This window comes from Strix uralensis, chromosome 35 (genome assembly GCF_047716275.1).
Source record: "Strix uralensis isolate ZFMK-TIS-50842 chromosome 35, bStrUra1, whole genome shotgun sequence".
NCBI lineage: Eukaryota > Metazoa > Chordata > Aves > Strigiformes > Strigidae > Strix > Strix uralensis.
The window spans coordinates 2,382,479-2,402,669 of record NC_134006.1 but is presented as its reverse complement, the minus strand read 5'-3'; the positions used below and the strand labels follow the sequence as shown (position 1 = coordinate 2,402,669).

At 55.3% G+C, this 20,191-nt stretch overlaps 2 protein-coding genes across 14 annotated transcripts; one reads left to right on the top strand and one right to left on the bottom strand.

Annotated features, from left to right (window-relative positions):
- The first annotated feature begins 1,440 nt into the window (after positions 1-1,440).
- On the top strand, positions 1,441-6,022 carry LOC141936935 (C-type lectin domain family 12 member B-like). 6 transcript variants are annotated; one of them, XM_074854326.1, is made up of 6 exons: positions 1,441-2,575; positions 3,568-3,657; positions 4,011-4,187; positions 4,520-4,674; positions 5,104-5,219; positions 5,856-6,022. In XM_074854326.1, exons 1-6 carry the CDS (start codon positions 2,479-2,481, stop codon positions 5,977-5,979), a joined length of 759 nt encoding a protein of 252 aa, XP_074710427.1. In that variant the 5' UTR covers positions 1,441-2,478; the 3' UTR covers positions 5,980-6,022. The 6 variants fall into 6 exon arrangements, with proteins under 6 accessions (XP_074710427.1, XP_074710432.1, XP_074710431.1 ...); XM_074854331.1 differs by having other exon boundaries at positions 3,089-3,657; XM_074854330.1 differs by having other exon boundaries at positions 3,063-3,657.
- LOC141936936 (C-type lectin domain family 2 member B-like) lies at positions 5,566-20,105 on the bottom strand. Of its 8 annotated transcripts, none has more exons than XR_012626845.1 (14): positions 19,693-20,105; positions 18,250-18,470; positions 17,858-17,943; positions 17,462-17,727; positions 15,919-16,014; positions 14,485-14,610; positions 14,130-14,284; positions 13,828-13,943; positions 11,988-13,739; positions 11,551-11,736; positions 11,169-11,350; positions 8,728-8,901; positions 8,207-8,263; positions 7,524-7,927 (listed from the first exon to the last, which is right to left on the bottom strand). XR_012626845.1 is itself a non-coding variant. In XM_074854333.1 (8 exons), the coding sequence occupies exons 3-8, from the start codon at positions 8,746-8,748 to the stop codon at positions 6,452-6,454; spliced, it is 618 nt and encodes a 205-aa protein (XP_074710434.1). In that variant the 5' UTR covers positions 8,749-8,901; positions 11,169-11,350; positions 11,551-13,618; the 3' UTR covers positions 5,566-6,451. The 8 variants fall into 8 exon arrangements, 3 of the variants coding, with proteins under 3 accessions (XP_074710434.1, XP_074710436.1, XP_074710435.1); XR_012626847.1 differs by having other exon boundaries at positions 11,551-12,154; positions 12,349-13,739; XR_012626846.1 differs by having other exon boundaries at positions 11,169-11,400; positions 11,551-13,739.
- Between the last annotated feature and the right edge of the window lie 86 nt (positions 20,106-20,191).

The following is a 20,191-nucleotide window of genomic DNA, read 5'->3' as shown; positions in this document are numbered from 1 at the left end:
AAGCCCTTGGGGAGGACGAAACAGCCTCTTTTACCCCCAAAAACCAGATTTTTCAGGGACAATAAACTTGATTGATGCCGAATGGATCTTGGTTCACCCCATTTTCTGCCTCACGGGAGGGATCATTTCTTAATTTCTCACCAAACCGGGGCTCGCCTGCCCTGCTCGCTGGCCCTCCCTTGCCCAGGGAGGGAGGAGGTGGCCATACTCATCGTCACCGAGCCTGGGATCCACCTTGACCCATTGAAGATGCATCCAACAATGCATCCACGTGCGAGCCAAGAACCCAGGGAGAAAAATAACCCCGATGCTTCCCACGAGGGCAGAGGAGTGAAGAATCAGGCAGCGAGACCACGAGTCATCTTCGGGTCTTCCTGTTTCATTTTGTATTTGTAGAAAATATCATCAGGACGTGCAAGATCTAACTTGACCCCGCTCAAACTGCTCTTCCGTAAGTCTTAAGACTCCAAGCTGGGTCACGGGGATCAAAGGTTTGGGTATCCTTCTGTTGTTGGTCCTGGGAGGCCGTCGCTTGCGTTCCGGGGGTGATTTTCACATCATCCAGTGTGGAGGCAACACGTGTAAAAAAAAAAAAAAAAAAAAACAAAAAACCAAAACAGAACCAAAGCGTGGATGATGAAACCCAGGAGATCACTCAAGGCGACAGGCAGGGTTTTCCCCAGAGCGAGAAAAATTAACACAGGCCCCGCTTCGCGGTTGGAGACGCAAGTCTTTGAGAGGAGGATGAGCGTTCCCGACCATCAAGGTCGCTGGTGCTTTCTTCTTCAGCGACGTTGTTTTCCCATCTTGAGGTTCCTCGTCTTGCCTGGTGGTGGCTCTCCAGCCTTTCCTTGGCAAGGAAGAACCTGAGCATCCTGCCAAGGACAGACGTTGGCCCGTGGCCAGAGAGCGGGGAGGGTTTCCTCCAGGGCACCACCTCCGCCTGTAAAAGCTCCGCTCCTCAAACCACAGAATCATCTTGGTTGGAGAAGACCTTGAAGATCATCCAGCCCAACCCCTGACCTCGACACCAGCGCTGGAGGACGACGGAGGTTACACCACCGTGACCAAGCTGAAGGTGAAGGACCCCACCCTGATGCCCAAGCCCACGGACACAGTTACCGGGGACCTCCTTGGCCAGAATGGCCACGAGAAGAAACCGTGGCCAGTAACAATTTTTTCAATTTGCCTTTTTTTTTTTCTCCTTTCTCTGGGCTTTCCCTCAGTCTGGGCTGAGAAAAGCCATGAAAAATTTCAACAAGGGGCTTTGAGGGGGGATATTTTATCCATCGGTTTCACGCCGGGCACCTCCAGATTCAACTTAAATCAAGTGATTCCCTTCCCCAGGGGAGTTGAGCGGTTTTTTTTCCTCACTGGTACAGAAATGAGTCACCTAAATCCCGTCAGATTGACCCGGCCCTTGGCCCGTCGCTGGGGTCGTGTCTCCACCTCAAATTCTCGTGGAATCTTGGGGTTGGAAAGGCAATTTGGGTGAAATCTCTGCCTTTTTGAGGTTTAGCAAAAGATGGGTTACGCCAGCTTTGCGCTTACTCGTTTTGAGCAGTTTCCAGCAGCTGACTTCGTCCCCAGCTTGGGTTCATTTCTTTCGAATTTGGGGTTTTACGCGGAAAGCAGAAAAATGTGGGATGCTCCAGGCTGGTGCATCCCCCCCGTAAGCACCTAAAGCACAGGATTGACCAACTCTCAACGAGCCCGATCCCACCCTGAAGGCAAAATCCTGCCAAGGAAGGCACGTTGTACCTCCTCCGTTATTTTTTTGGGGGAGAATCTCTGGGTTTTTTTATCACCCCCTTTCCCAGACGGGATTTTTAAGGCTGCGTTTTGAGCGTTCGCAGGAGCCCAAATCCCCGGGGATTCTCCTGCAAAATTTACCTCCAGAAAGACCAAAGATCCAACAGCTGTGGAGCTGAACGCGCCGGGTTTTGCGTTTCCCACGTCGCCAGCTCCCGTTTTCTCTCCCCTCTCGGAGGTGGGATGGGAGCAACGCCAAGACCCAAAACGCTGCTAAAAAAACACCCCCAAAATGAACCAGCGCCCTGCAAACGGGCAGCACGTCGCATCCTCGTTAAAAGCAGCTTGGGAAGAAAAAAATTAATATATTAGTCCAACAGCACCGCGCTGGCAGCGGGAGGAGGCGGCGGCTGCTTTCCCCAATGGGAGAAGACCTTCAGGTTTCAACCACAACTCGAGGTGAAAAAGCTTTTTTTTTTTTTTCCTCGCCTCGAGCTGCCCCATAGCTTAAAAAAAAAAAAAAGCTTCGCTTTCAGAAGCGGCTCTTTGTGGGCTGCCACGGCAGGTGGAAGAGCAGAGCGAAGAGATAACGCGGCAGCGAGCTCCAGATCAAACCCTGCAGCCGCTGCCGGTCAGTTTTTTTGCTTCAGAAAAGTGGGGGGGGGAAAAAAACACCCCAACCCAATTTCTGTTGGCTTGAACCTTAACGCCACGAAGGGAGCGGCCATGGCAGTGACCACCATCTACGCCAGGCGGGACTTTGCCACGTCCAGGCCAGACTCGCCGCCGCGCTCAGCTCCCGGCGCTTGCCAGAAACTTCCCGGTAAGTGAATTTGCTCCTGTTGCCCTCACGGGATTTCTTGGGGGGAGGGTGGGGGGGTGGTGGCTCGGAGGAGCCACCATCCCTGACCCTGCCAGACCCTGACCCCGCAGGAAAAAAAAAACAAAAAAAAAGGATTTCCTGTGCTTTCTTCCATCTGTTTCCTGAGCTGATACAGCCAAAACCTAACGCTTTGCCCTTGGGGTTCGCTGCCCATCTCCAGCCTGGGGCAGAGCGGCACCACAAGCAGCTTTTTTCCCCCGCCCGTAGCTCAATTTTCTTGGAAAAAGGGGAAAAAAAAACTGCAGCCAACGCCCCAAGGACACTCTCCCCGCAGGGCTTCACGCGCTCGTCTCTCTGGCGTGGCGGCCTCAAAGCACCCCAAGGGCTTTGCTTGGGGTTGGAAAGGCAATTTGGGTGAAATCTCTGCCTTTTTGAGGTTTAGCAAAAGATGGGTTACGCCAGCTTTGCGCTTACTTGTTTTGAGCAGTTTCCAGCAGCTGTCTTTGCCCCCAGCTTGGGTTCATTTCTTTCGAATTTGGGGGTTTACGTGGAAAGCAGAAAAATGTGGGATGCTCCAGGCTGGTGCATCCCCCCGTAAGCACCTAAAGCAGAGGATTGACCAACTCTCAACGAGCCCGATCCCACCCTGAAGGCAAAAGCCTGCTGAGGAAGGTATGTTATACCTCCTCCATTATCTTTTTGGGGAGAATCTCTGGGTTTTTTATCACCCCCTTCCCCAGATGGGAATTTTAAGGCTGCGTTTTGAGCGTTCGCAGGAGCCCAACTGCCCGGGGCAGCTCTGGGTGCAGCACGGGGAGGAGAGGAGCCGAGCTCCCAGCGTCGAGGCCTTGCAGCTTTGCTGGCCGCAGCTTCCCCCAGAGGCTCACGAGGTTTTCTGGCGAAGCAAAGTGACACAAAACGGGTTAAAAACAGGGCAAAGACCACAGAAGAGCCGATTCTTCCCTGGCTCCCCAGTACGGGTCCCGTTGCAGGTTCTTGGTGGTACTGGGCGCTGCTGGGAAGCGGATGGGTTGGGACCATGCTCCTGGTGGGCGTCGTGCTGTGGCTGCTGCAGCAACACGGTAAGCAGCACGGTCTATCGTGCAAAAAAACAGGGAAAATCTCCCCAAATCCATCACGGCTCAGCCCCTGGCCTGGGCTGGAGCAATTTTCTCCCGTATTTTCTAGCAGGGAGCAGCTCCCAGGCGATATCCCCGCTGGGCAGGAGGGGGGGAGCTGCCAGCACGTCCCCGTGGACACGCAGGGGATGATTTATGTGGTTTTGGAGCCTCGTACAGGCCCTTTTCTCCACCCCGACGGCGGCTGCAAAGACCCCAGGGGTCACCCCGGCAGCACTTGGCTCCATCCCCGCCACGTCCCTCCGGTCTCGCCACAGCAGCACGATGCTGCGGGTCAAACCCATCCTCATTTTTAGGTGGAAATAACCCTATTCCGAGCCAGGACGTGGAGGTCCTGGGCAGCGGATGCTCCTGGGAAAGCTGCTGGACCAACAGCAACCAACGGGCCACCCCGGAGTTCAAATGCTCCCTGAGTTGCTTCCGGTTGCAGCTGAGACAACGGTTGTGTGAGGAACAACACCAACACCCAACAGGTACCGTCAGCCACAGCTTCAGGGGTGTGGTTGGAGACCCCACCTCGTTAGGGACGCCAGGGGGGCGCTATCCCCCTTCCACGTCGAGGGGAAAGGCCAGAAAAGCACCCCTAAACCTCCTAACTGCTGTCCCCACCCACATCACCCTCACGCCCTCAACACCTTCCTCCGCTGCTCCTCTTTCCCCGCCCTGTACCAGGGGAGGTTTTATTTTCCTCCCCCCAAAAAAAAAAATTGCACCTGGAGGGGTTCAAGCAGCAGAAAAAGGCCTCGAGTGTCGCGAGGGGGCCCCGCGGCACCCAGGCACTGCTCACACTCCTCCTCTGCCACAGGCCCCTCGGCTTGCCGGCTCTGTCCCGCGGGCTGGCAGCCGTTCGCAGCCAAGTGCTACTGGATTTCCACCAAAACTGAATCCTGGGAGAAAGCAGCAAAGGATTGTCTAGACCAGAGATCTCAGCTGGTCAAGCTGGAGAGCACGGAGGAGAAGGTAAGTAACTGCAGGGGAGGAGCGGGGGGAAGGTGCCAGCGTCACCCTGGAATTTATCTTTTTTAAGCTTCGTTTTCCACCAAAAAAAAAAAAAACAACATACAACCTCGAGATTGTGGCTGATCTTTCCCCTCCTGGCTTGCAAAGAGCCCGAATCCGCGCTGACAGGCAGGATTTCCGGGGACAAAACCGCAGAAATATGAGCTCAGAGATGAAAGCAGAAAGGCAAAACCCCACGGAGCTGCCAGGCTCTTTGACTGCACCAAAAATCATCGTTTTGCTGCCCGTCACCTCCAGACCACGCTCCCACCGAGCTTCTCCAGCTCCCAGTCTGCAACTGGGATGGGCCAACCAGACCCCCACGGGCCAGGATTAGGTTTCCCCTCCCCGCCGTGATCAGCTCTAAGACTCCATCCCTCCCTCTCGCAGGTTTTCATCGGGAATATGACTAAAAACATCTCGGCTGCGTGGCTGGGGCTGAGCATCACCCGGGCGAGGGGGAAGGAGTGGACGTGGTGGGACGGATCCCCGTTGCAGCGAACCTTGTGAGTGTCTCTCTGGTTCGCCAACAGGTTGCCACAACTACAAGCCCACGGGCAATATTTCCCAGCCCAACGTTCACCACAGACCTGACCGCTGCCAAAAAAATCCTTCTGGAGCCGGCAGCAACGCTCACGGGAGTAAAATAAACCAGAGCGACGCGGGTCCGGTCTCTGCTGTTAAACGGGGAGAAAAGAGGAAAAAGCGATTAAACCCTCGTTCCTGTTTTACACCCACACGCCAAGTGCGAAAGTGGGGAGATTTCAACCTGCTAATAAAAGCAAGATTGTCCCTGGGGACAAGTTTTTAGGCTGCGGCCACAGCGACCCCAGCCTGTAGGAAAAAAGGCAGTTTCTGAAGGATTAACATTTATTAGACCAAACAGTAAACACAGGGCGGGTCTGGGGAGGAGGAACAAGCTTTTTGGGAAGTAGTGTCTCCTCAACGCTTCTGCTTCCCCCAAAAAAGTGGGAAAAGAGATTAAACAGAGGGTACGTTCCCATGCTCGCGGGCGAGCTGAGAACTGTTGAGTCAGGGTAGGTTTTGGGCTGGAAAACGCCCTAATGAGGTAAATTCTGTTAGTGGGGAGATGGTGTAAAAGTGCAGGACGCCAGGCTGATTGGTGTCACGGTGCTCTCCAGGTTTCAGATGCTGGATCACAGGGAAGGGGACGCTTGTGCCACGATTTGGAGGGGTGAGCTGAACGCCCACAGCTGCACCACCCCCTTGCACTGGATTTGCCAGAAAGAGGCCACCGAGGTTTAAGATGGAGGAAAACGACAGAAGGAAAAAAAAAAACCAAAAATAATTGGGATTAATGCCAAAAAACATCCCAGAGGAACAGTTTGGTCGCTTCTCAACGAGGCTGGAATCTTCCCTCAGGCCATTCCGTTTCATTGCCCCACTTTGCATTTCCGCTCCTCACTTCCAGCTCCTCCAAATCCACCCCAAAACCAGACTCCAAACCCAGCAGGACTGAGCTTCGCAGCAGCTACCGGCAGAGCGGGGGCGTTTCTAGAACCTTCTGAATATTCCCACGTCTCCTCCCAAGTGGAAAAAGCTGGGAAGACGCTCGTGGTCTGACTGGAGGAAGGATCCTGTGGTCGCGGCTCCGCGGCATCGTCGTTTTTAACTTTTAGAATGTAAATTGAAATAAATATAACGTCGAAGACTCGTTACCACGTCGTGGTGGGTTAATAGCAGCTTGTGGTCCGTCTGCTCCGCCGCGGGGGCTATTTCAGGTGGAATTCAGAAGGATTTTTGACTCCTGAACCCTGCCGCGACGCTTTTGCGGGTGGCTGCAGACAGAATATTTTTTCTGGGAGCACCAGTCGCTGCTGATGCCGTCGTGGTTGATATAAGCACATTGTCCATCGCCCCGGACGGGGAATCTGCACCAAAAAACCAGGAAGAAAAGTGAAAAGGAAGCAAAGGGGTTGCTGTCAGCCACAGGTCGGCGGCCGAGCGACTCCCAGAAGGGTGCTGCGAGGAGCAAGGTCCAGCCTCCCCAGAGCATAAATCCCTCCTCCTCCGCAAAAAAACGGAGGATTTTTTGGTTGTTTTGGCCCCGGGGGGGGTCATTCAGTGGTGCCCTCACCCCCCTGCACCACACAAACCCACAGCCTGTGGTCCGAGCGCTTCAGCTCAAGCAAGCAAAGCGGTGTTTAATTGCTCCCACCTCATTAAATTTATATATATATATATATATATTCTTGCGTTCGATCCCTGCCCCGTCTCAGCCCGGGTTACGCTCTCCGGAAGGCGACGGGGACGTACGAGCTGTTGAGGAAAGAGCCATCGAACCATTTCCAAGGTGCTGAACCTTCCCTTCGGAGACCGACCCAGTAGTGGATGGACCGTCCGTAGCGCAAGAGAAAATCCTATAAAGGGGGAGGGAAAAAAAAATTAAAAAATAAAAAAAAAAAGCAAGTTCCGCGTGTATCCTCACGCTACGCCCTGGGGGGATCTCAAACCCGCTTCCCAAAAGCATTAAATCCGTGGGGATTTGTTTTTCTTGTTTACCAGCTCCTCTGGGCTGTCGATGGTGGTCAAATGGGCCCCGAGGGAAAGGCAAAAGCTCTGACTCGTGTTCCAGTCGGCCTCGTCCTCCACGAAGTAAAAACACTTTAATTTGTAGCCAAGGGCGTTCGCCGGGCAGCTGGGAAGGGTGGGAGAGGGGCAGGATGGACAAGACGGGGATTTTTTTGCTGAAAAAAAAAAAGCAGAACGTGTCCTGGTGGCTTAACACCGGTGGTTTTTCTCCAGGGGAGGAGAAAAATGTAGCAGGGGGGGTCACCGACGGCGCTTACCCGCCAGCGCGATGATGGTGAGGAGCAACGCTGCTACGACCACGGTGACCCCGATGGGGACCTTTTTGTCTTTAATGCACTTGAGGCTAAAACCTGGGGACAAACCGTGGGGGGAAGAGGCACAGGGGGGGGAAAAGCTGCAGCACCAGGAGCACCCCCCAGCTCCCCGCAGCCCTCAGCTTCCCCCCGCGGGGGCCTTCGACACCTTTAAAAACAGCCACAAAGCTGGGGGGGGGTGGAGCCCACAGTGGGGTGCAGGCTCGGTTCAGGGGGGACAACCCAGCGCTTTCACCACCCCTCACAGATTTTTCTTCTTTTCAAGGGCTGCCCCCACGGATTTGTTGAGGTTTTTTTTTTTCCAAGGGCTGCCTCCAAGAATGGATTTGTTGATCTTTTTCCATGGCCTGCTTGCAAGAACGGATTTCTTTTGTGAGCTACCAAAAATAGATATTTTTTTGCGGGCTGCCTGACCTCCCTGCACCCTCCCCAACCCCCCTCATCCACCAGAGACACAGACCCCCCCGCCTGGGCTGCCCTGTGCCTCCTTGCAGCTCACAACCAGCTTTGCCTCTCCCACATTCTCCTCCCCTGCTCCCTCCCAGCTGTTTTAACTCAAATTTCTCTGCCCACGCCCCGCTCCATCCAGCCACAACCACCAAAATAACATCCCCTGATGGACTCACGGGTCTCCTCCTCCGCTCTCTGCTGGGACGGCATCATCACAGTGCTCACGTCTTCGCCTGCGCCAGAGCAAGAAGCCCTCCCCAATTAAGGGATTTATCACTAACACACAAATGCTGTCATGTTATTCAGCAGAAAACGCCCGATCTTGGGCCATTTTTTTCCACGAGACAATGGAAAAAGCAGCATTTCTCTTCCACCTGGTTTACACACACACCAGGGAGGGGAAATGTGACTTTTGCCCTTGAAAAAACAGGTTTGTTTTGTTTTTCCCAAGCCAGCCTTGATTTTACCGGCTTCTACGAGCTCTGTTTGCCCTGGAGACGTGTTGTCTCAACTTTTTCCCCCCACTACTTCAACTACAAGGCTCAGTTCAGCTCCAATCCCCACTCCAGCACTCTCAGGTCACCCTTCAAGGCCCGTCCCCCCAGCCCAAAGCACAGAAACCACCCCCTCGTCTCCCCGTTGTACCCCGGGCAGCTCGTAAAGCCTTTGAGAAAGGGGATGGTGCTTCTGTACCTGCCTCATGAACAGCTTCTGCCATCCCTGGTGCCGCGGAAGGGCCGGCGACAGCCTCTGGGGACCCTCAACTCCACCACCAAGAGGGTCAGGAACACCCCGCATCCGCAGCGCGTGCACCAGGGACCTGCCAGGTCCTTCTCCGTCGCGGGGCTTCGCCAGGATGCTCCTGCAGTCGCTAAAATAAAAAGCCAAAAAGCTCCTAATCCACACTCAAAACACCAGGGCAGCTCATCGCAGCTCTTCTTTCTCAAAGCTCCTCTCCACTCGCTCGGAATTACTGCTTGGCAAAACCCTCCCCTCCCACAACAGCTCATAAATTCTTGGAGACCGTTTTTTTTTCCTAAATCCTCTTGAGTTTTGACCTTTCTCTCGACGCAACCTTTTCCCAGAGCAAAATATTCAACAGCTTCACATCTCTGCTCAGACTCAGAGAAGCCAAAAAAAAAAAAACCAGTTCTGCAGCATCTACCTCCGGAACAACCACGTTTACAAGAAAAAAAAAAAACCACTCAACGAATCAGAGCAAGAATCCATCGATGAACAATGGAAACACCTGCTGAGGCTGGTGCCCACCGACAGCTGCAGCTCGTCTAACAAAGAGCTCTACTTCCTAAAAATCATATAAAACTGATATATTTATCAGTCGTGCAGCTGCTGGTTTTGTTTAACAGCAGCTCTGTCAACACAATTAACCACCTGCCTTTTCCATCTTCCTCAGCCTGCAGCAAATATTTGCCACGTAAGAAGAACCTTCATGTGTTTGCAAAGGCAACAATCAAAAGGGGATTTTTTTTTTTTTCCTCCCCAAATGCTCAGTTTTCAAGAGGGTTTACTCGATGCAGCTCAACACCAAATTACTCCTGGCCCAGGCTGCAGCGTGGTGGGTTTGGAATAAAACCAATGATGGAGAAAGAGGAGGAGAAAAGCCACCAAGCGGAGAACAAAAGAGCAACTTAATCATCAGAAAATACTCCCAAACCCACTGGGCTTGGGGGAAAGAAAGGACTTTTATGTCTCAAAATGTGTATTGAAACAGGGCAGCAGTGTTCATGGCCTTGGTGTGGGGAAACATTGCTGCCCGGTGAAGCAACGTCTGGAAGGGGCACGAGGAAGTGAGTCAAAGGGGCTTTTGTCTGGTGCCCGAGAGGGGAATCCACGCGGCAGCAGGGACTGAATCCCTCGTGCCCCGACAACGCCCGACAAAACTGCTGCAAAAACCCAGAAATATCCACCTCTGGGCTGAAAGACCCCCAGAAATATCCACCTCTGGGCTGAAAGACCCCCAGAAATACCCACCTTTGGGCTGAAAGACCCCCAGAAATACCCACCTTTGGGCTGAAAGACCCCCAGAAATACCCACCTTTGGGCTGAAAGACCCCCAGAAATACCCACCTTTGGGCTGAAAAAAAATGACAAGAAATCCACTTTTTGGCTGAAAAAAACCATGAAAAACCCATCTTTGGGCTGAAAAAAGAAAAATCCACGAGGGCGGGGCTGGGTGAGGCAGCCCCAGTGCCCCCTCACAGGCTCCCAACTCACCCTCTGCGCACTCAGAGGAAAAGGAGCTTTTCCACCCCATTTCCCAGCTCTGAACCTGCGGGGAAACCGCTGCCGAACTCGGGGTGTTTCCAGCTCCCAGGAGCTGCAGGGGGACGACAGTCGAGCTCCCACTAAACTTCACTGCGTGGGGTTTTTTTCTCCTCTGCGGCAGAGGAAAAACTGCCAAGTTGTCCCCTCGGCGCCCCCCAGCCTCCATCCAGAGGAGGGATTTAAACCCACGCAGGGACACTCTCTGCTCCCAAACCCCAAATTCATCCCCTACCTGTAGCAGCGGCGCAAGAATCCAACAAACCTGAAACTACCAGAAGTGTTTAATACCCGACACCGAGCAGTTGTTCCTCTTCACAAGATAAACTGCTCCTCTGAGAGACAGTTGCCTTAGAAACCTTATCACTGTTTTGCTGTTAATAAACTGTTAAACTTCCCTTCAGTTCCCTAAAGTCAGATGGGAAGAGGAACGAGCAGCCGCAGCCCAAACCCCGGCCAGGCTCCGCGGGAAATTGGAGAATCAGAGCAAAACGGTGTTGACAAGACCCCCCCCACCAGATGGGATGTTTTTGGGGTGCAGCAGGAGCAAACAGCACCAATAACGGGTTTTCTGCTCCGTTTTCTGCTCGTGAGGGACCTGGAAACGCACCATGCCAAGGGCTGAGGCCAGATCAAGGCGTGAGCTTAAAACTGGAGCAACAAATGAGCCCAGCACGTCCTCATCCAGCTTTCCCCACCCAAAGGTTCCCCCACGCCCTTGGATTTGGCCTAAGAATCGCTGGAATTAAGAATTAAGCTCAAGCCCAAACTTCCGTCACCCCAGCCCAAACCACACGATGCTCTCCTACCCCTTTCCCTCAGGACTTTTACCCCGATTTGTGCCCCGTAACTCACCGCTTGGGCCAAGGGTGGGTGTAAACGTCTGGAATCTCAACTATTTCAGCTCTCCCAGCTCCGTCACTGACCAGCTCAAGGCTCTTCAGCCCACGCTGAGCCAACGGTGGGTGGAGCAGGTTGGCATTCTCCAATTTTTCTGCCCAAATTTCTTTGAGATTCCCCGTCCTGGCTCTTCATTCCTACACAGAAATAGAACGGGGATTTCCACGGCTTTTTAGAAATTCTCCAGCTAAAAAAAAAAAATAAATCGGACTGAGCAAGGGCAGAGCACCCCCACGGTTGTCTCAGAGCAGCGACACGAGAGAAGTTAAAAACAAAGTGCTCTACTCCCAGCCCCATCAAACCAGCTCAGAGATAATTTAATTATTGAAATAATTACCATCGCAGCGGGAAGGCGGGAGCTGCTCCAGCCTTTGTACCTCCACGTCCTTCGGTGGCAAAAGAGGGAGATGAAAGCAGACGCAACTCCCTGCCCCTTCGCAGATTTTTCGCCTCCAGATCTCCTCCCTCACAGCTTTTGCGCCGTCTCCAAATGACTCACATCCACTCACTTTTTTTTTTTTCCCTGTTAAAGCAGCCGCTTCAGTAAATTCCACTGAGCAAAACAACCCAGGGGAGGGCGAGCATCAGCTCAAAACCACCCTCTCACGGGGATGCCCACGGTCGGCACCTTCACCACGGGAGCGACGCGGTGTCGAGGTGACAAATCCCCTCAGATTTCCCCAGAAAAACATTTCCCACCTCCCCAGCTCAGCTCCTTTTACAGACTGGTATGTAACAACAAACCCAAAGCCATTTCCATTTATCACAGCTGACCGATGCAGCAAACAAAACTTTATCTGCGCTCCGCAGGCAGAGAGGGTGATGCTGATTTTTCCTCCTCATCATCATCATCAGGGAGAAACTGGCAGGAAGGAGCAGCCTTGAAATCAGAGACAGCAGCGTAGTTTCAAGCAACGAGGGTTCAACGTTGTCCAAACCTGCTTTTCGTTATAGTTTTAAGCAACATAAAAAGAAAACCAGGATTAGAAAGTCACGTTAACAGGAAAAGGAAGAGGTGGGAAATCTGTAAAAGTCACATTAACAGGAAGAAAAACAGGTGGGAAAAATGTAAAAGTCACATTAATAGGAAGAATAGAAGGAGATGGGAAAAATGTGAACAATAAACTCCATAAACCTCACGAACAAACCAGCACGTTTTGAACTGCTCTTTGGTAACTGATGAAAAAAAAAAAAAAAAAGGTGTTAGAGGCAAATCCTGCACTGGGTCACTGGGGACACTGGTAACAATCAACTGATTTGCACAGCGCTCATTTCCCAGCAGCTTCCAGGCTGTTCTTTGAGTTAAAAATCAACAGCAGCGACAGTTTGTACCTGGGGGAAAACGGTGGTTTCTCCCCCCTACGGCAGCTCGTGGCAAAAACCGCAGCGAGGAGCCGGAGCAGCAGCTCGGGCACACGCGTGTGGCTGCCCAGGGGCGTGTTTGCTCGTGCAAGGCCGTGTGCGGGGGCTCTCAGGGCCCCCCCAAATCCTGATCCCCCCTCCAGAAGGTGCTGGGGGTGCCCAGGGCAAACCCACCGTGGGTGGTGGGTGAAGAAACCTCCCAGCGAGGGCAGCGACGACGCGGGAGCCTCAGGGCTGCTGTTAACAGCCCCTTCCCAGCGCTCCCAGTCCATCCCAGTTCTGGCTGTTTTCATACCACGCTGTAGTCCCAAGCGAGCTTCGTGGCTCGCTCCGAGCGGGGGAAACGCTCTTCTGGGAGGTTTATTCTACAGGGAGAAGTTCTTATCTCTTCCCCATCGCCCCCGATGTGGCGGCTGCGGCTTCGACTCGCAGCCGTCCCCGAGGCCCCTCGTCCCCCAACTCTGCTCTGCAAAATCTGGGGGTTTGGGCTGCGGATTTGGAGCGAGCTCCCTTGCTAAGGGTTTTGTTGGGGATTTTTTGAATCCCCCCCCACCTCTTTTTGGTTGTTTTGGGTGGTTTTGGGTTTTTTTTGGAACCCCCACGCTCTCACCGCTGCTGCCAGCGCCGCACCACGAGCATCCATCTCCTCGACCGCCCGTCGCTCCCTTCCCGGCACCCCCTTGGGTTAATTTTTGCCACGTACGGGGGCAAAAACACCCCCTGAGGATGAGGATGGTCCTGGAGGAAGACTGAAGGGAGGGAGGGGGACCCTGGCAGGGGCAGAAATCCCAAAGCGGGTTGGGACGGGGGCCCTGGCGCGCGCTGGGGATGGGGAAGGGGGGCAGGTAGGGACCAGGCGCCTCGGGATGCTCCTTCCAGCCCGTCCTCGTTAATAAATTTACTTAAAAAACATCACACGACAGAGCCCGGCCGGTGTCATTATTCATTTGTGCGGGTGGTTGGTGGCCAACAACATCAGCACCAGCTCCCGGATTCCCCCCTGGGCTGAGGGTCTGATCCTGACCCGCCCTCGGCCCAGCTCAGAGCTGGGGGGCTGGTCTTTGGCAGATCCACTTCGATCCTGAGCTGCATCTCTCGGAGACGATCCTGCCCCCCCTCAGCGCCCCACACGTCCCAAATTCAGCCTTAGGGCTCGCCCGGAACCTGGAGGGGGGCAGGAGGGAGCCCGTGTCACAGCACGAAGGGCCCTGGAGGTGCCCCCCGACACCCGTGTCCCCCCCAAAGCGCTCACCAGCCCGGGGCCAGGCGGGAGCCGTTCAGCCAGGTCCAGCCCTTCCCGGCGGGGGGGACGGAGAGGCCGATCCAGAAGTAGGTGCTGGGTTTCCGGAGGGTTTGATTGAGGAAATCCTATGAGTGGGGGGGGGTGGGAAGAGGGCAGGGGGTGATGCCGGCGCTGTCACCCCAAAACAGGCTCCAGCCCGGCCCCACGCCCCGCAGAGGCACCGCAGGGGTGGGGGCTCCCCCCGCACGGCCTCAGCGCTTCCCCACGTGCCCCCAGTGCCCCCCCGCCCCCGATGCCATCGGTCCCTTTACCAGCTCCTCGTGGCCCCCCGGCACCAGCAGCTCGGCGCCCCGAGTCGCACAGTCCTCCCGGCTCTGGCTCCACGCCTTTTGCTTGTCGCTCACCCAAAAGCACTTGGTCCCGCGCAGCGTCCAGTTGGGGGGGCAGAGCCGGCACCCCCCGCCCTCTGAAAGACAAGTGCAGCCCCCCCAGAAGCCACCTCAGCCCCGCACCCCCGAGGCAGGACAAGGGTCCAAGTCCTGTTCGCTCCCAAGGAACGCGGGGACGCCCTGAGCTTCGTCTGCTCCTCCAGTTTGGGGGTGTCGTAATTTTCTTTTTTTTTTGGGGTGGGAACCCGACGGTGCGGAGGCGCCTCGTGGCCGTTACCTGGCAGCTCGGGCAAGCAGAGACTTTTCCTCAGCTCCCAGAGGATTTTCTCCGGGGTGTTGCCATCTCCTACGTTCCCGCTCTCGTTTTTGCAGCTTCCCAAGTTCTCTGGCTGCTGGTGCAGAGCTGCAAGGGGAGGATGGAGCAGTGGGGGGGTGACGGGGCTCCCCCGGGCACGACGCCCGCCCAGATCTGCCTGCGCGGGGCCCCGTGGGGTGCAGGGCAGCGGCTGGGCTGGATCCCGGCTCCCAGCGACGCTCAGAGCCCCCCCTCACCCTTCCCGTCCCCTCAGCTCACCCCAAACCTTGCGCTGAGCATCTCAGGATGGGACTGGGGGGGGAATTGGCCTCGGGGTCCCCAAACCCAGAGCAGAGCCCAAATCTCGGGGTCCCAAACCCCAGAGCAGACTCCCAGACCCTCTTCTTTTGGGGTACAAGGCCCCCACCCCAGCGCTCACCCCCCCGCCCCGCTGCTGCTTTGCACCCACAACAGGATGTGGCCCCTCCGCCCCCAGCACCAGCCCACGAGCTCCGGAGGCGGCATCGCGCTGGACGGCTGCGAAAAGCCCCTGACCGCTGCGGAAGTCGCCTCTCCTGCCAAACAGCTCTACCTGCGCGGCCCACAGGGGCCCGACGCCGGGGTGAGGGGCTCTCTGCCCCCTCTCCACCGCCCCCCGCAGCCCCGCAGAGCCCCAACGCCCGGCAGCGGGTTTATCTGGGGCCACACCGGATTCAAACAATCCCCCCCAGCTCGCTGCCGGCCCCGCATCCCCCCCCCGACGGGCACAGCGGAGCCCTACGAAGCCCCCATGCCCCGGCTCTTGCCCCCAGGGTCGCTCCCGCGGCCCCACGGCGTCGCCTGCGGAGGACAGGGGGCTCAGGGAAGCTCCAGCCCCGGCCCTTCGCTCCTCCCTCCGCACCCCTGGGCCAAAAGCTCGGCAGATCCACCCCCACGGGCCAAATCCACCCCCGAGCGTCCCCCCCAGCACAAGACCCGCTGCGTCTGCCCCGCTTTGGGGGGAGGATTCTCCTCCCCGACACCCAGCGCGCGCTTGCGTCTCCCTCCCGCCTCCTCGGCGCGCTCTGGGCCGGGGCAGCCTCAGATGCCACCGGCAACATCGCACCAGGCACAAGATTCATTTTGGCTACGGGGTGTCAAATCCTGACCCGGCCGCAGCTGAGAAGTTTCCAGTGGTTTGCCCCTCGCCGGCCAACCAAGAGAGTCCAGGTTCCTCCCCGCCTCGGCTCTAAAATTCTGATCGAAACCCACTTCCCCGACCTCGCGCTGACGGGCGTCCGCCAGCGCAGAGCGTGAAGAGATTTGCCTCCGACACGAGCACCTGGGCCAGCACCCCGAGAAAACAGGGACCCCCCCCCCCCCCGCTCTTTGGGGTGTCCTTTGGTTGCCCCCGGGCCGGCAAGCGCAGCCACTCACCCAAGCAGCCCACGGCCACCACGGCCACTCCCAGGAGGAGGTTCCCGGTCCAGCCGGCCCAGAGCGCGGGTCGGTGCCACTGGGGACAGCCCGATGCTGCGGGGGAAAGAGTCCTTAGGAGAAAAAACACACCCAGCCGCATCCGCAGCGCCGATTCGGGCGCTTTTCTCCCCAAAAAGCCCTCCGGGGTGGTGCTGCTGGTTGTTCCTCCGCGGCCGCCCTCCTCCCGATCCTGCCGGCGCCGCGGCCAAGTCGCTCGGGAGGAGGTTGGGTCGGTTTGACCCGGAACTGGGAATTTCCTGGATGTTGTAAGAAAGCCAAAGGGTTAAATCCAGGTTAGAGGGGGCCAGGATGGGAGATGTGCCCCCCCACGGCACCCGGGGCCAAGCTGCTGAGCCCGGAGCAACAAAACTCTCCAAGAATTCACCCCACCGAGCTGGGACAGCCCCGCCGGGGGCAGATTCCTCCCTGCAGAGCTCAAGGCCAAGGCCAAGGCCATCCCTCCTCCCCTCTGGTTTCACAAGATGCAGGATGATGATTCTGGCCAGAGCTCACCTTGACCAAAGGGATCAGGGATTAAAGGTTCAGCCTAAGAAGAAAACAGCAAAGGAAAAGCAACAGATTCCACCTTAACATCAGCAGAAAGTGGGTTTGCCCACTCGGAGATCAAAAGGGATGTGTTTGGTGGAAATCCTGAATTCTTGCAAAAAAAAAAAAAAAAAAAAAGGAGATGCAGGCAGAGGTCCCCTTCCAGAGGTGGACAGAGCAGGAATTAAACCTTTCCCTGTTTTCTTAATTTTTCTATAAGCTAAAAACCAAACCCAGAGTCAGCAGGAAAAGAAGACGAAGCACCACACCGACATGAATCACCCCAAGCGCAGGGAGGACGGACCAGGACTCTCAGAGCCTGGATCTGAAGACACCAGCTGCCCTCACGCATCGCAGGGCTCCTAAAAGCAGCTGAATTTGGGCAAATTTGGAACTTTTGCTGGCTGGCTGCGAGGGGATTTCTCCGTCCAGCACGCCCACACAAGGACGGGCCCTTTGGAGGGGTTTTAAGAACCAGCCCCTGCAAACGCGCTCGGTGCGGTGGCCGAGTCCTGCCGCGCAAGTTTTGAGGTTTTCAGAGCTCCAAAGGGCCGAGCAGGGGGCATGTAGGGCTTAAAAATAATCGTATAAAAGTGAGGCTTGATGCTGGCAGGGCTGCAGCCGAAGCAGCAGCAGAAGGAAGGATGAGGGAGGTGGAGGGGGGGGGGCAACACCATCCCCAAGAGCAGCCGCAGGTAGAAAAGTTAATTAACCCCACGGCCACGAGCGTTCGCGCCAGCCCACCCCATTTCCACGCTGGAGGAATCGTGTTTAATTATAACGGGGTCCCCGTTTCAAAGAAACCCTCCTGCTTTCAAGACAAAAAGATCCCAAACAACCACCAGAATCCTTTAGGACCCCACTGCAGCCTCGGCCCCGTCCCGCATCACTGGGAGGATGGGAGCCTAAAAAATAAATTTAAAAAAAAAAACAAAAAACAAAACGATGCGCTTACCGCCAGGCTGAGGAAGCAAACGCCGTTCCCTGCAGCGTTTCCTGGCCTCGATGTCCAGGTCTGCATAAATAATTTCCCCAGACATCACAGGATTGGTGAGGGGAGCCCCGGCCATGCCTCTCGCTCCAACCACAAGCCAGCCGTGAGGAAATCCTTTTTTTTTTTTTTTTTTCGGAAGTTTTTCGCTCCTCCAAGGCGGTTCTGCGAGCTCCTCTCTCCAAACTAGAGGTCTGCGAGGAGAAGCGTGAGCTTCTGAGCCCTTGAGGCTGCAAAAAAAAAAAAAAAAAAAAAAAAAAAAAGCGTGTTGGAGGCGCTGGCCAGCCTGAAAATGAAACTTTATGTAGCTTCTGCTGAATTAAACCAGGGAAAATGAGTTCGCATGAAGGGAAGTAACACCTGAGAGCATCGAGAAGCCTTTTTCTAGTCAAAGCCGAGCCGTCTTCTTCAAAGGCGTCGCGCGAAATCTCCCAAACGAGTCACTTCTAATAATAAAAAAAGCACAAATCAACCCCTAAAAAAGCGCTTCTGCAAACAGGCGGTTCCAGACTTCGCTCCCCTCCGTCCCAATTGATTGTTTTGCAAGAAAAATAAGGTGTCGCCGCAAGAACAACTCCGCAAAATATTCCCAATAGGATCGTTAAAAATGGTAATTTTTAGGGCATTGAATAAAACCAGATCCTTTCCACCCTTATTTCCACCTTTTAGCGACTTGAAAGGTGTTTTCTAGCCTCAAGCACTGCTTCTCCCCACCCAACCCCATTCCAGCGCTGCCGCTTTCTCCCCGTTACCGATTTTTCTGTGATCCCATTTTTTTTTTTTTCAGCCCGCATTTGAAGCACGTGGCCGTCTCGCCGCCCCGCCGATGCCAAAAAGGGCTCGAAAACAAGGTTTTAGGAATGAGCCCTGCGAGGGGAAATGATAGAAAATGTTCCCCGCAGCCAAAGAAATCGCTTTGGTTTTCCTTCATTCCTTGTTTTCACGGCACTTCCAAGAGACAGTCAGCTTCTCCCTTTGGAAATCGGGGTGGGAGTCAACTAATTAACGAGCAGGAAGGGTAGAAAAGAAAACAAAACACCCCAAAAATGGAGCTGTAAAGGCGAGAGGTGACCTTCTTACTGGTTTCTTTGGAAAACTTGCTCATTTTTTTTTTCACACCCAGGCTGAGAAACTCCCCCACCAGCATCTTCCCACCCCACAAAGACAAAAGCCAGAAGAGGAGTCAGATGCTCCCAGACCTCCCAAAGCATCCAAAAAGGAGGTATTTAGCCCCATTTTGAAGTGGTTTCTCTGGAGACTCCAGACGTACAACAGAAGCACACGGAGGGGACGAGCGGAAGGGCGGGACCTGAGCAGGGTCTGTCCCCTCACGCTCCGCTCGCTGATCCCAACCCCCCCTCAAAGCGGGAAGGGAAACCCCAGGGAGATTTTTTTTCAGGATTTTTTGGGGAAAAATCAAAGGCGGGAGGAGCCGCAGCCCCTCTCCAAACAACAAACCCTTTGGTTTAATGGTTCAACAAGGCTTTTCCACAACCGGTCCAACAGCCCAGAGGCAAAGCGACAAAAAAAAAAGCTCCAAAACGGAGCAGCAAACGCTGCAAACGCGACGCCCGCAACCACGCTCCGCTAAATTTTTTAATTTTGCGGCGACAAAAAGCGCAATAGCGAGAGGATTCCTCCTCTCCACAGCACGGGCAGCAGGAAGGAGTTGAGCAGGGCGGGGAAGCCGGGTGCTCAGCTGAGCTGGTGGCTCTAGAAAGACCAGTTTAACCCACTGATTCCAGTTCAGGTTGAACCCCAGGAAATACTGGCAGGAACCCCGCGACATGCAGAGGCAGAAAAGGAGAGTCAGGGAGGAGGAAAACACGAGCCAAAGCGAGGTTTGGTGTGGCTAGTGTGGGCAGCTGGGCAATAGCCACCTACGGCAGCGGGCTCACAGCAGCCCAGCGCAGCCCCTCTTTCTGCCACAGCCCCATCCAACACCCCCATCTCCTCTCTCCCCCACGCCGCAGACAAACGTCGCTCAAAGACAATTTTCCTCCTTTTAAATCGCTTTGAGGCCTCACAGGCTAAATTTTGCCTTGTCTTAGGAGGGGAGGGGCTGTGGTTAACAGCATAAAAACAGGAAGCTGCGACAGGTAAGGCCAAGGGAGCTCCCACCAGGGGAACAAAAAAACAAACAAAGGAACCTCAAAAAGGGGAACATGTTCCTGCAGTCGCCACCCTTCACTCACCACAGCCTGCGCCTGCTCTAACGCGGGGCATTAGCGCTCTCCCAGCTGGGTTGTCATCCGCAGAGGAGGCAAAGGAGGAGAGGAAGCGGAGCGGTGCGAGCGCTGAGCAAAGGGGAAAGAGAGGAATTAGGATAAAATTAGAAAAAAACATCAGGAGGAAGGAAAGAAGGGAAGAGCCTCTCCCCGAGGCAGATGCCTCTGAAAGAGTGTTGGCCCAGCTCAGGAAGAAAAAGCCAAATAAGAAATGAGGTAGGACTGCCCCGACCTCTCCGCGCTGCCACCTGAACCCCTAACTGGGATGCTCGAGGAGGGATGGACTGGGAGCACTGGGAGGGGCCCTCCCACCCAGGCACCGCGCTCGCAGGGGACACGGTGAGGTTTGGTCACCCCCATCCTGGTGGGGTCCGTCCCCAAGGCCCAGGGCTGCGTCCGTTGGCTGCGGGGGCTCCTGCAGCACCTTCCTGAGGGGGTGAGGAGCTGGGGGAGCCCCGGGGAGGGG

What these genes read in the sequence shown, in the direction of transcription:
- LOC141936935 (XM_074854326.1), top strand. Translation starts at nt 2,479, where the DNA reads ATGGCAGTGACCACCATCTACGCCAGGCGGGACTTTGCCACGTCCAGG. An exon ending in GTGGCTGCTGCAGCAACACG is followed by an intron (nt 3,658 to 4,010) that starts GTAAGCAGCACG and finishes CCTCATTTTTAG; the next exon opens with GTGGAAATAACCCTATTCCG. An exon ending in TGGAGAGCACGGAGGAGAAG is followed by an intron (nt 4,675 to 5,103) that starts GTAAGTAACTGC and finishes TCCCTCTCGCAG; the next exon opens with GTTTTCATCGGGAATATGAC.
- LOC141936936 (XM_074854333.1), bottom strand. Translation starts at nt 8,748, where the DNA reads ATGGCAGAAGCTGTTCATGAGGCAG. An exon ending in AGAAGCTGTTCATGAGGCAG is followed by an intron (nt 8,264 to 8,723) that starts GTACAGAAGCAC and finishes GCTCTGGCGCAG; the next exon opens with GCGAAGACGTGAGCACTGTG. An exon ending in GAGAGCGGAGGAGGAGACCC is followed by an intron (nt 7,617 to 8,206) that starts GTGAGTCCATCA and finishes GTTTGTCCCCAG; the next exon opens with GTTTTAGCCTCAAGTGCATT.